At 37.3% G+C, this 15,246-nt stretch overlaps 1 protein-coding gene across 1 annotated transcript in view; it reads left to right on the forward strand.

Moving 5' to 3' along the window:
- LOC141337902 (uncharacterized) overlaps nucleotides 1-15,246 on the forward strand; it is a 52,450-nt gene that overhangs the window by 33,541 nt on the left and 3,663 nt on the right. The window contains exons 11-15 of the mRNA XM_073843478.1: nucleotides 7,784-8,630; nucleotides 9,632-9,909; nucleotides 10,182-10,835; nucleotides 11,071-11,916; nucleotides 13,159-13,400. Coding sequence (XP_073699579.1) covers nucleotides 7,784-8,630; nucleotides 9,632-9,909; nucleotides 10,182-10,835; nucleotides 11,071-11,916; nucleotides 13,159-13,400 — 2,867 coding nt within the window. The remainder of the gene's footprint in view (nucleotides 1-7,783; nucleotides 8,631-9,631; nucleotides 9,910-10,181; nucleotides 10,836-11,070; nucleotides 11,917-13,158; nucleotides 13,401-15,246) is intronic.

The raw sequence follows: 15,246 nt of genomic DNA on the forward strand, positions 1-15,246 counted from the left end.
AGCAGAACACAGCTACATAAAATTATGAACAATTTGATGCATGTTATAAAATATAATATATGGGTTTAATCAAGCATCAACAGAAAAACAGAAAATCACCTACTGCTCTTGACTGGATCACTTTAGTAGCCCTAATAAAGATTAATCTAAATGTATTTGTATTAATAAATGTATTCTTTCTGCTTGAAGGAAAGAAGAAAGTGGTAAACACGTTGTTATAAAGAATGCATAATTAGCCTGAATAACCATTGGTATTTAATTGAAAAGAAGACCATGTTCTTGTTTCTTTATGAGAAGTGGATTCATTTAATTTGAATATAAAGACATGTTGTGTGTCACAGCAGTTAAATCTGTGTCTATCATGATAAAACTGTATTATCAAACCTATACAATGAGTTTGGTCATTTTAGAGAAATCTAACTGTAACTAAACCCACTCAATCTACTGTAGACTAAAACTAAAACAACCCAGATGACTAAAATATGACTCAAACTAAATGACATTTTAGTCAAAAGACTGTGACTAAGACTAAATCATAATTTGATGACAAAATGAACACTGATTTTAACCTGTTGGAACCTGTTAAGTTAATATTAAACTGCTAACCTTGACCTTGTCCACCAATGGAAAGTTTCATTTGAATAAAAACCCACTGGATATTGACTAAATATCTTTGTAAGTGTGGTTTCATTACAGCGGTTCAATAAATAAAGACAGTTTAAAAGCACAATGATATAAAACTCATTGTATAGGTTAGATTTCTCTAAAATGACCAAACTGTACTTTTCTTGTCTATGAGAAGCCAATGCTACTAACAACAACGACTGAAACTTAGAATCGTTCTGGGCCCTGTGCACTGACTCAGCTAAGGGGCTGTTCCAGGGGGGGGGTTGATCCTCGGGGGCCCTCCCCACACTTGGGGCCCTGGTAATTTAGTCCCCCTTTTCCCCCAACTACGACGCCCCTGGGTTTATGATTAGAAACATTACTTGATTGCAAACATTACTGTTCCTTTTGTGATGATCTCAAACTATGATATACAGCTTTTATCATCTTTTCCCAAATTAGTTACTATTTCAAGTTTCTTTGAATTTAATTTAATGTATAGTTCCTGTTTTCACTCATTCATTGTGTTGATGTCTTCAGATCAGCTGTAAACTGACACTTAAAACTCATTTCATGGCTGTCAGCTGAGACAAACTACTTCATAAATCTCTCAACAGCACTTCATTATAGTCTGATAAACCATGTTATTTGCTGCTAACACATTTATTTCTGAATTTGTGCATTCATATTGTTTAGTCTTTTCTTTTTCCCCCTTTTTATACAGAAAACAGCTTTATTGCCTTTAATCTAAACCAGTTGGACATGGAGCCTATAAACATAAAGAAGCAGAAACTGAAGAATAAGTATTAATACTACACCCTAATATGAATAGAAATAACTGAAAGTAAGAAGTAAATACACATCTCAGCATGTGTGACATTTGCAATAAACATCACAGATAACAGTTCAGAACAAGGGAAATAATAAAGCAGTGTTTAATTTATGAGGTGAATATCAGGCTCCAGTTCAGCAGGTGGCAGTAACTGTTCAGCTCGTTCAAACCCTCCAGAAAAACCCACGAAGAAGACGAAAACGAATGTAACTGCGGAAAACACGCAGATAGCAAAACAAAGCGTTGCTCATTGGATTTGATCCATTCTATGTCCTAGAAAACATTTTATAGACACAACTTTAGCGCAGACTCTACTAATTTTAACACTCGCGGACATTGTTTTTGTATTTAATCCAATCTGTCTGAGAGATATGAGAATTATTGCTGACAAACTGCCTAAAGGACAGAAAATGATCGTTTCAAATACTTATAAATGCTCTTCTTAGTGGACAAGACTGCAAGTAAGTTTTCCAAAAGGGGTTATTGAAAACCAATGTGTTTCTGAATGTGGTTATTCTACATGGCAATGCATTTGTTCATAACTGACTTTATTTGATCTAGTGTTTTGTGTTGCTGCTAACTCCAGATATTTCTTGATCTCATTAAGGATCATCATCTCCAGGTCAAACTGAACAGCAGATAGTTTTCTCAACCCAGTGCTGATCTCTGGCAGTTTATCTGCAGTATGTCAGAGGAGCGAGGAAAGGACTCTCCGTCTGAGATGAGTCTCTCACACAAACAGAGGTAAGACTGAGTCTGTTTTCACACAATCATTTTAAACACTGATGGACTTTCACATGTTTGCTTTAATAAACAAAACCTTAACTAACCTTGTTTTATATTTACAAATGCTTTGCAGAAATTCAGAGCTTCATAACTTACTAATTAAAATATAACATCAAAAATATTTAAAAAGTAGCCAATAGATGATAAATATCTGAGAACTGAAAATCTGAATAATAATTTACAATCTTGACTCAGTTTACAGCTCTTCAGCACTGGGTTTGTAAATACTAGATTTAGTTTTTAGGTCATAAATGTACATTTAGACATTATAAAATTACTGCACACTTAATTTAAAGGGGTCATATGATGCTTTTTAATGTTTTCATTTTCCTTTAGTGTGTAATGTATCTGTTCGTGTAAGATCTTCAGAGTTTCAAAGGTCATAGTCTCCTGCAAAGTGATTTATTTTCCAGAAATGACTAAAATGCCTCGACTGAAGTCCAGATATTACTTTCACAAATGTCTGCATCCCAATGTGAAATATTAGCGTAATGCTGTCCAAAGGTTTCCACAAAGAGAAGACGAGTCTTCAGTGAGTTGTAGTGTTGTCGTCATGTTGTGGAGACGCTGTGTTTGGATGCGAAAGCAAACCCGCTTTGTTTGGAATCAGTGGTTAAGATTTATTCATCATGCTGTTCCTGAGCCGTTAACCCAAAGGTTAGCTTGTGTACAGCACACTTTATGGAGCTGCAGTGCATACACACCTGTGCTATACACACACATAAATAAACTGTACATAAAATACAATAAACCACACATAAATAACTGTTTTTTATTTTGGAACTTCACACCTGAGCTATACAAACATTTATTCCATGGAATGTCTGGATACTGGATTCTGATTGGCTGGCAGGTGTGCAGTAAAACCGTTTAATGCACAGGTAGTTCTCAATCAGTTTAATCACCGTTCTATATTAATGCGCTGCTTAAATTGATGCACGCAAACAGAGAGAGAGACAGAGAGAGAGAGAGACAGACAGAGAGAGAGAGAGATTGCGTTGTGCTGCGCACATACATAAACTTCTTGTAAGCGCTTGCCCGCGATTCTTATTAAAATAGCCTAGATACTAGATCGCTACATTATATTCCTCAGCAACGAGGTGGTAAAACTGCTGTTTGTAGAGAGGGACGCACAGCATGCAGGCAGGTAACTTACGCACACACACACACACACACACACACACACATACACACACACACAACTGTCATCTCTCTTGCCTTCACACTCTTTCTTGGTCTATCGATAATCTACTGAAACAAATGCTATGTTTCATTCAAATAAATGTGATCTTACCGGACTATTTAATCTCCGAGTCTAATTTGAAGCAGGCAGAATGCTAGAGCTGCGTGTCATAACTGACGGTTAAATAATAGAATAAGTATGCACTGTATTTACAGTAAGGGTGATGCTGTCAAAATGTAATCCCTAGAAAGTCAGTCTTGTTACTACAAAAGTACTAACGTTACAAGTTCTGGAACGTGAAAAAACCCTTTTGGTAAATTACAGTAATTATTTTCTAATATAATTATGTACTGTATGTACAGTAAAGAGGTAATTGGCAAAATTTGACCTGTAGTAAGTTAGCCTTTTAACCACAAACGTACTACAGCCTTTAAAACATGAAAAAACTGGACTTCGTTTTGTTTAGTGAGGTAAATTTGCAGACGGTCCCTAAATCAGCCTAGGCAAATATCCAGCCAATGTCAAACCTAAAACTAACTTTACCTCGGTACAGAAGCAACCCGGGATGTTCTAAAACGCTTAACGTGAAAAACGCTTAACGTGGCTTATACGTAAAAAACGACCAGGAAACCCTAAATTTGTGTCAAACCTTACTTGGAACAAACACTAATTACTATCAAAAGAACGAGTCCTTATTCCACAGATAAAGTGAAGAATATCACGTTAAGCGTTTTCTCCCCCATAGAAGCCCATTATAAGGAAACAGCTTAACGTGGTTTAACTTACCTCAACAGCGACCAGGGAAGACCAAACTTCTGTCAAATTTTAGCTACTTATAATAAATACTTTCTGCTGTCAAAAGAACGAGCTCTTATTCAGCATATAAAGTAATCGTCCCCCAGGGAAGTCCATAAGGAAACAGCTTAACATGGTTTAACTTACCTCAACAGCGACCAGGGAAGACCAAACTTCTGTCAAATTTTAGCTACTTATAATAAATACTTTCTGCTGTCAAAAGAACGAGCTCTTATTCAGCATATAAAGTAATCGTCCCCCAGGGAAGTCCATAAGGAAACAGCTTAACATGGTTTAACTTTAACAACGACTGGGGAAAACCAAACTTCTGTCAAATTTTACTTATAATAAATACTATGCTGTCAAAAGAATGAGCTCTTATTCCGCATATAAAGTGAATATATCACATTAAGCGTCCCCCATAGATAAGGAAATAACTTAACGTGGTTTAACGTATCTTAAAACCAAATTTCTGATGTTACAAAATAAATACTTGCAGTGTCAGTGTTTATTATATGTAACGTTTGACCAAAATTAGTTTTTTGCCGGTCGTTCAGCTCCATTAAGCCACATTAAAGCGTTTTTTAATGGACTTCCCTGGGGGGCGATAACTCTATATGCTGAATAAGAGCTCGTTCTTTTGACAGCAGAAAGTATTTATTATACAGTAACTGTGACTATTAGAATTTGTTTTCAAATATTTGTGTATTTAAATGTTTAAAGAAAAGGTTTGCAATTACTAGATATCATTTTAGAATAACAAAGGTTTTTTTTGGTAATGATTTTTGTGATGCAGTGGACCATTAAATCAGAACTAAATTGTTCTTGCTTGCTTCATCTTGTTTTCTGCAGGTTTTTGGGTCCTGCTGCAGATGAAGGCTGTCAGTATGTGACTGGAATTGTGGGTAAAAACCCGTTACTCCTGAGAGAGCTGAATCTGAGTAAACATGAACTAGGAGACACACGAGTGAATCAGATCTCTGCTCTACTGGAGGATAAACACTGTCAACTCAACACACTGATGTGAGTATTGCTGCTTTATTCACAATCTTACATTACTTTTAATAGTACTGTTATTGTAGTTGATCATATTTCCTCATTAGTTTGAGTCAGAGCAGTTTTTCTCAGCATCACAAAGAGCCACTAATGTGAAGATACTACTATTTCTTGCTGGAGCGGGTGTAATGGTCAGACAGGGCCGATCTAAATCCAGTATTGTGTGAACTGTTCTGTTTCTATTAAACCAAACAAAAGGCATACAAACACAATATTCTGAGTTTTCTGAAGCTATTTGATAGTTTAATGTGAGATACAGATATTCAAGGCCTTACACTAAAGTTAATGTAAACTCTTTTCTCTGCTGCGTCTGTCAGTCATTCTCTGTTCAATTCAAACTCTGGTTGTGTTCAGTTACAACAGTCAGCTCCATAAAACTCTCTACAAGATCATTCAGTGTTCCCATTATTATTGATTTATAGATAAATGACTATGATTTTGCAAATATATGGCTGTTTTTGTTGTTTCTAAATCATGTTTCCAGATGTCTGTTGAACAAAACACAGCGTAACAAAGACTAGTTTTTAACTTGCACATTCACTGAAATGTAAAACTGTTAAAAACAAACAAACTGTTGCACAGATATAATACACCACACATCAATATCTCTTCCCTTTGTGATTTCTACTTTTTAATGTCAAGAGTTGTGTGCTGTGACTCTGTGTTGCTTCAAGCACATCATTTTGCACATCGGATGCAAATACTGTTTTGTCCTATCTATCGTATGTTGATGCCTCATTTAAAATATTTCAATTTTATAGTATTTATATTTATGTGGAAATATATAGTTTTTCATTAATGCCTTTTATAACAACAATGCAAATAGCTATGAGTAACATTTTACCAGATTCAGTGCTGCACATTTATTTGTTCCCCACTCAATGTTTTTTCACAAAATGTTTGAATTTATAAAATTATTAATATTGTGCACTGATTTTTCTAAAATAACTTTTGCTACTGAATTATCCACTAACTTAGTTTGTAATATATTTTTGTCATAGATTATGAATATACATGTATATTTTTAATTTATAAATTCAATTTAAGTTGTAATTTTTTTGAAGTTTTGACAACTATTCATAACTGCTTTTAATTTAAAGTTTGTGTTTCTCAAAATGTAAAATGTCTAATTTTGGTGCAGCATATACTATACATTGTAAAAACTGAAGAAGAGCATTTTAAGAATCAGTGATCAGTATCTGCCTCAAATTTCCTGATCAGTGCAGCACTAAAGCAAATCAACTGCCTTTTCAAAACTTATTTGAATGTCTTCAGTTTAAGGAAATAGGTTAATTCATTAAATAAACACATGTGCAAAGTCTAATATTTTTATAAGCAAACTGTCTTTGTTGTTGACTTGTAATTGTTTAGTCTACAGTATGTTTGAATATTGATCTGTGAGACTAAAGTGATTGACAATAGTAGACAGTATCATTATACTGTACAGCAGTTACAGTCAGATTAAAGTTTATTGTAGCATTGCATCTATGTGTTTGAAACTTATGTAATTGTAGTGGACATGAAAGGGTTAATGTGTTTTGCGTATGTCACGTGTTCGTGGTGGAGAGTCACGGGTTATGTGGAATTGGGAATATTAATCACCTGTTCAATTAGAGTTGGGAAGGAGAGGGGGTGAGCAGGGACGATGTATTCTTTGTTGACCAACAACGTAATATAACAAAACTTGATATCTTCAGTCTGTACAATAAATCAGAACAACCAAGAGAAGTTTTGCCTCACGGATGTTTTATTGTTGCGTCGCAAATGCATTGAATTCTTGTTTAGCCTCTCAGCCGCTACATTATGTCAACAAAGAAATCATTTCTCGGCAAACGCAGCAAAAGGATTACATCGTGTTGCGGAGTACAGGATTCTGCTCATTTGGAAGGGAGAATTCTACAGCCGCAGAAGTTGAAATGCCAGCGCAAACCGATCGGCAAAGTTCCTAGGAGAAGCAAGCAAACAATCACCACATAGGTAAGCCTGCTGGGCTTCTTGTTACTCGGCTGTGCTGTATTTAGAAAGCGCAATATTTGTCCATTGGGGATGATCGCGCGGTATTTGAATTTGGTACGCTGTTTCATCCATTGGGGATGATCGTGAGATAGTGTTATTGTTTTGTTTGGCTTCAGTTGGGTTGGTCCAGAGCTCTGGTTATTGTAGTATGTTTTTGCTGGTTTGTTTAGTGTGGTAAATAAGTCAGGATGTTTATAGAGTTGACAGAGGTTGTTTATATGTCGCTGTGATGTTTGAGAATCTGGTTGAACAAATATTGTTGGCTTGTTGGGGAACGCAAAAACATGAATGAAGCGGGCGTTGATGACGTCGCTGGCCTTGATCTGCATGGCAGTAAAAGAGAAACTAAACTCACTGCAAAGGTTTTAGCCAATAAAATTGAAAGACTTCAAAAGGAACGAAAGAAAGATGTAAATACAATTAAAGGACTGATTCCAGAGATGAAAAGTCTGATGACAAGAAAAGGAAATGTCTCTCGGTTGCAAATGCTTTTTAAAACTCTTGTTCAGCTTTGTGAAAATGCCAACAAGCAACATGATATGGTCATTCCTTTACTTCCTGAAGAGGAACAGGAAAAACAAAACGAATGGTTTTTGAGCATCATGAAATACAGCAACACATTTAAAGATACTGTGCAACATTGGTTAAGTTGTCCGGAAGAATCATTGGAGAATAGTGTTCCTGTTTATTCTGATGTTGATGCAACACAAGAAGATATCATTCCTCAAGTCACAGTCCATGCTTCATCCATTGTTGTGTCAGATAATTTGCAAGATGACATTAAACCCAATGACAGTGTATCTAATGTGGGGAGCAGATCATCCAAAAATCAAAGTTCGGTTGTTGGAAGAAGATCTGGGGTGTCGTCAATTTCTTCTGTATGTCTTAAAGCAGAGGCTGAGTTGGCTGCATTAAGGGCACAACAAAAATTCTTGAAGGAGAAACATGAACTAGAGGATCAAGAGGAACAGTTACGAAGAAGGAAAGAACAACTTAATCTTCAAGGAGAAATTGAAATTCAAATGGCTAAATTGAATGTTCTGAAATCTCAAAGTGTATTAAGCAGTAAATCGGGTCATTCAGGAGGAAGACATTCTAGTTCAGAGCCAAAACAAAAGAAAACGAAAAGTCTTCATGCCAGTGCTAACTCATTTGTTCCTCAAATGTCTACAAAAGAGAAGGGATCGGTGCAGGATGCTGGAAATTTGGGAGCAAAACCTAAAGAGAAATTTGAAAAACAACGGGTTCCTTCACAGCCTTATCCAGTGCATCAACCATCTAGAGGTCAAACAGGGGAACAGATGGCATGTGGAAATGCTTTGAATTTACATGTTGAATCCAACACTGAAGAGGAAAGTAATGTAATGGGCATCATGAGAAAGCAAAATGAAATAACAACACTATTGTTAAAACAGCAATGTTTGTCATCTTTACCCAAAAGAGATCTGAAAGTTTTTTATGGTGATCCATTAAAATATCATGCATTTATGAGAGCCTTCGAAAACAGTGTTGAAAGTAAAACAGACAACTACAGTGACCGCGTATACTTCCTTGAGCAATATACTGTTGGTCGTCCAAGAGAGTTGATACAGAGTTGTCAGCATATTGATCCATGCAGGGGATACGTCAGAGCTAAAACTTTGCTGCAAGAACATTTTGGCAATGAACAGAAAGTTGCATCTGCTTACATGAGTAAAGCTCTTTCATGGCCTCAAATTAAAGCTGAAGATGTTAATGCCTTACAGGAATATAGTCTCTTTCTTAGAGGCTGCGTTATGTTATGGAGGAAGTGCAATATCTGTATGATTTGGACATGCCTACCAATATGATGACGATTATAAAAAAGTTGCCCTACAAACTTAGAGATAAATGGAGAAGTGTTGTTTGTGAACTCCAAGAAAGACGTAATTGCAGAGTTTCTTTCACGGATATTGTTAACTTTCTTGAACATCAAGTTAAAGTCCTAACCGATCCAATATTTGGAAATATACAGGATGTTCCATCACGAGCAGTGAATAGAAATGTGAAGAAACTTAAATCATATCCTCATTTTGGCATAAAAGGAACCAGCTTTGCTACCAGTGTTGCTATAAACAAAGAATGTGAATCGCAAAATATAGGAAAGAAACAGACTAGATTTGATAAAGGATGTCTCTGCTGTAAAGGTGCACACATGTTGGATATGTGTCCTCAGTTGGGAAAACAACCCCACAAGGAGAAGATTGGCTTCTTAAAGGAAAGTGGAGTTTGTTTTGGCTGTTTGTGCATTGGGAACATTAGCAAAGAATGCAGAAAACGTCTTTGTTGTGATGTTTGTGGACTTAAACATCCCACTTTGTTGCATATCTTTCCTAAAGAAAAAGGGACAACTGATGTAACTGAGAAGAAATCCAAACCAACAGTGGATGATGTTTTGGTGTCTAGTGGTCTGACTGGGGCTGGTGATTATGACTGTAAACTCCCGATTGTTCCTGTGCAGATCAAAGCCAAGAAAGGCAGTGATATTATTACTACTTATGCCTTTTTAGATCAAGGTAGTACAGCTGTGTTCTGTACTGAGAATTTGATGAGAAGACTTAACCTTACAGGAACCAAAGTGCGGATACTTTTAAGAACCATGGGGCAAGAAAAGGTGGTGAGTAGCCATGTTTTGTCAGGATTGGAAGTGGCTGGCTTGAATGGAAGTGAATTTTGTGATTTGCATCGAGTTTACACCCAGGAAAGCATGCCTGTTCACAAAGGAAATATACCCAGAGAAAGAGATCTTCAAAGATGGCCTCATTTAAAGACTGTTCATTTACCTCAGATTGATGCTGGGATTGAGCTGCTCATAGGTACAAATGTTCCTAAAGCATTGGAATCATTGGAGGTAATCTGCAGTGTAAATGATGGGCCCTATGCAATCAGAACCATGTTGGGATGGACCTGAATGGACCACTTTTTGCAGATGGTGAGAATGTAGTATCAAGTGCACAGCCAGAAGTCACAGTTAACAGAATTTCAGTAGTGAATGTGGAAGATGTGTGGCAACAGCAATTTAAAATGGATTTCCCAGAATGTAGTCAAGATGAACGAACTGGTTATTCAAAGGAAGATCAACGATTTATGGAAATGGTGACAAATTCTGCCAAACTTGTAGATGAGCATTACGAAATTGGTTTACCTTTGAAAGAGAAAGTTCATATGCCAAACAATCGAAAAATTGTGGAACAACGTGTTCTACATTTAAAGAGGAGACTTCAAAAGGATTCTGCCTTTCTTGCTGATTATAAAGCCTTTCTACAGGATATGGTCTCCAAAGGGTATGCAGAGAGAGTTCCTGCAGAGGAGTTGATGCGTAGTGATGGAAAGATCTGGTATATTCCACATCGCGGTGTCTACCATCCAACAAAGAAGAAAATCCGTGTGGTGTTTGATTGTGGAGCGAGTTTTCAAGGAACATCACTTAATGATAAACTCTTGCAAGGACCAGACCTTACCAGCTCACTTGTTGGAGTAGTGACAAGATTCAGAAAGGAACCAGTAGCAATTATGGCCGATGTGGAATCAATGTTCCATCAAGTAAAGGTTCCAGCTGATGATGCGGATTTGTTACGGTTTCTTTGGTGGCCTGAAGGGGATTTCAGTCAAGATCCAGTTGACTTTAGGATGCTAGTGCACCTCTTTGGAGCGACTTCGTCTCCTAGCTGCGGTGGATACAATCCTACATTCCTTCTATGTTGATTGTTTTGTTTCAGTTACTTCTACTAAAAAGGCAATTGCTTTGTATCATGAGCTTGTTTCCATATGTGCCAAGGGCGGCTTTAAGCTCACAAAATGGATGAGCAATAGATGTCAAGTACTAGAGGCAATACCAGAAGCTGAAAGAGCAAAGACCATGAAAGGCTTGAGCATGGATTGGGATTTTCCATCAATGGAGAGAGTGTTGGGAGTACAGTGGTGTATTCAGTCCGATGCCTTCAAGTTTAAGATTGTATTAAAAGATAGACCTCTGACAAGAAGAGGAATATTGTCCATCATCAGTTCCATCTATGATCCGTTAGGAATTGTAAGTCCTGTGGTTTTGTCCGCTAAGAAAATCTTACAAGAGCTCTGCAAAGGAAATCTGGGATGGGATGATGTCCTTCCTGAATTGGTGGCTCAAAAATGGATTAGTTGGCTGCAAGAACTTCACCATCTGGAAAACTTTGAACTTGCAAGATGTTTGAAACCTCCAAACTTTGGGGATGTCACTACTGCACAGTTGCATCACTTTTCAGATGCGAGCAATGATGGATATGGAACTGTGACATACTTGTTGTTACGTAATGCACATTCACAATCCTACTGTGCTTTTATTATGGGAAAATCAAGAGTTGCCCCAGCAAAGTCCATTACCATTCCTCGCATGGAGCTCATTGCCGCTACCATGGCAAGCCGAATGGATGTGTTGTGGAAGAGAGAGTTGCATCTGGAGCTGCAAGATTCTGTCTTTTGGACGGATAGTGCTTCTGTTCTCAAATATATAAAAAATGAGACTTCCAGATTTCGAATATTTGTAGCAAACCGGGTGACAGAAATCCTCAAGGCCTCGCAAGCCTCACAGTGGAGATATGTAGGCTCTGCAAGCAATCCTGCTGATGTTGCTTTGAGAGGATCAGCTGTAAGATCATTTCTTGAGAATAAAACATGGATATCAGGTCCTGCTTTTCTGCTTTGTTCTGAGAGTTAGTGGCCTGATAATCTCATTGACCTTGAAACATATGAAGTAAGTGACGTTGAAATCAAGAAGTGCATAGAGATTAATTCCACACAACTCAAAGAAGAGGATGACATAATTGCACGTTTCACTCATCGCTTTTCATCTTGGTTCCGTTTGAAAAAAGCGGTGGCTTAGATTTTGCGATTTAAGAATCTACTCTTGTCTCTTAATCAAAAAAGGAAACAACTGAACTTAACTCTGGCTGATTCTGGCCTAAATGGACAACAAGATGGCTCTTTGGAAAAAGAAATGGAGATTTTTAAAGGTCAACTTGAACATCCTCACCTCTCAACAGAAGAACTAGAGACGGCTGAATTAGAGATTATTAGACTTTCTCAAGAAAAGATGTTTCCTGATGAGCTTAATAGCATTAAAAGAGGTGAAAGCATAAAGAAAAGTAGCCATATCTATGGACTTTGTCCTATTCTTGGAGATGTTTTAAGAGTTGGAGGACGATTAAGTAGGGGATCAATGCCTGAAGTATCCAAACATCCAGCCATTTTGGCTAAGAATTTTCCCATTGCAGACATTCTCTTGCGACATATACACCAAGAAGTAGGACATGGTGGTCGCAATCATATGTTGTCCAAATTGCGCCAGAAATATTGGATTACTGGTGCGAGCACAGCCATAAGGAAAGTACTGTCCAAGTGCATTGTTTGTCGGAAATTGAATTCCCTTCCAGGATGTCAACAGATGGCAGATTTGCCTTCAGAAAGAGTAACTCCAAATGAACCTCCATTTACCCGTGTTGGGGTTGATTATTTTGGACCTTTTGAGGTAAAAAGCAGAAGAAGTGTAGTAAAAAGGTATGGAGTAATTTTCACTTGTTTAGCCATACGAGCAGTACATATTGAGGTGGCATCCTCTTTGGACACAGATTCTTTTATAAATGCACTTCGCCGTTTTATTGCAAGACGCGGACAGGTCCAGGAACTTCGATCTGATAATGGAAGGAACTTTGTAGGAGCAGAGAGTGAACTAAAAGTAGCGATACAGGAATGGAATCAATGTAAGATCAATGATGTCCTTCTTCAAAAAGGAATTAAATGGACGTTTAACCCCCCAACTGGATCACATTATGGAGGAGCATGGGAGAGGTTAATTAGATCTGTGAGGAAAATTCTGAACTCTATTCTAAAGGTGCAGAATCTGGATGAAGAAGGCTTTCATACTGTACTTTGTGAAGTGGAAGCTATTATTAATGGTCGTCCACTCACCGCAGTATCCACAAATCCATCTGATTTGGAAGCATTAACACCAAACCATCTGTTGCTCCTGAAAACTTCACCATCCCTACCACCAGGAGAATTTAAAAAGGAAGATGTTTATGCTCGTAAGCGATGGAAGCAGGTCCAGTACATGGCAGATTTGTTCTGGAAAAGGTGGGTTCTGGAGTACTTACAGCAACTTCAAGAGCGTCAGAAGTGGACCAGAGTCAAGCGTAACTTTCAACCAGGAGATATAGTGCTTATAGTCGATAACACAGCACCACGCAACTCTTGGCTTATGGGACGAGTAATTCAAACGTTTCCAGACAGAAGAGGATTGGTGCGTCATGTAAAAGACCAAAAGCGGCTGTCTGGACAGACCGATAACTAAGCTCTGTCTTATACAAGAAGCAGAAGACGGTTAACTTTACTTATTACTTGACAATTTTTTGACTTTGACATTGACTTCTGTGGCTTGACAGAGTGGAACTGTAAAGGACACTTGGACTAATCCATGTTATGAACACTTTTTTGCCTTTCTATTCTCTTTTTGAAGAAGAAAGAAGACTGTACATTACATGATGTTGTTAAAATTCATCAATTTGATTATTTCATGTCTCTATTTTGATGAATGTAATAATTATTTGATAATAATTAGGGGCTGGATTGTAGTGGACATGAAAGGGTTAATGTGTTTTGCGTATGTCACGTGTTCGTGGTGGAGAGTCACGGGTTATGTGGAATTGGGAATATTAATCACCTGTTCAATTAGAGTTGGGAAGGAGAGGGGGTGAGCAGGGACGATGTATTCTTTGTTGACCAACAACGTAATATAACAAAACTTGATATCTTCAGTCTGTACAATAAATCAGAACAACCAAGAGAAGTTTTGCCTCACGGATGTTTTATTGTTGCGTCGCAAATGCATTGAGTTCTTGTTTAGCCTCTCAGCGGCGTTTGGTAACTACGGAGTAGCCGCTACAGTAATGATTGTCTACATGTTGTTCTGCAGAAATATCATGAGATTTGCATCTTCTGCTACAATAGACAAAAGAATAAACTAAAAACGCTTATAAAGCAGACAAAACTAGTGAGACGATTACAGACAGATTATGGGAACTACAGACTATATGACTACTGTTGTACGTTTGATAATGTAAGACAGTAAGCCGCCACATGTGAAACTGATGATACTTTTATTAACAGAGCTCATGTCACAAACACCACACTCACATCAACATAACTCCTGTGTTCACAGCAAACACACAATGAGAGACTGAAGATGGGCCTTACGCTCTTAAAGAGCAGACACTTTTAGACTGCAGCATGTTAGAATCAACCAATCATATTGCATTTCTGTATCATTTATCACAATCATCTACAGCTACTGTAGCTCTTCAATAAGATGATCCTCATAGATCTACATTTACATTTATTCATACAGCAGACACTTTAATTCAAAGCAACTTACAATTTTGGAAAACAAGAAACAATTCATCATAAAGAAGCAAATAAACACAGGAAGTGCTCATAATACAACGTTTCAGACATTATTCAGTTTAGTGTGAGCTAGAACAGTGAGGAATAAGGAAAAGTGACATTAATATTGTTTTTTATGATCATTCTTCTTTCTGTCTTCAGTCTGGATTATTGCAGTATTACAGAGAAACAGTGTCTCATCCTGACTTCAGCTCTGAAATCAAACCCATCACACCTGAGAGAACTGGACCTGAGCAGGAATAAACTAGGAGACTCTGGAGTGAAAAACCTCAGTGATCTACTGATGAACCCACAATTCAAGCTGGAGAAACTAGAGTTAGTATCATTATACTGTACAGCAGTTACAGTCAGATTAAAGTTCACTGTTTAGTTTAGGACCACTGGGCTCTTGACAGGTTTGCTGTGAAACAAAACAGAATAAAAAAATAAAAATAAAACTATCAAAAAAAATGCATATTATTTAATATATTTGTATAGTTAGAAATTGTAAACTACACTCTGAAATAGATTAAAAATATTT

Source organism: Garra rufa, chromosome 7, assembly GCF_049309525.1.
Source record: "Garra rufa chromosome 7, GarRuf1.0, whole genome shotgun sequence".
NCBI classification, from domain to species: Eukaryota; Metazoa; Chordata; class Actinopteri; order Cypriniformes; family Cyprinidae; genus Garra; species Garra rufa.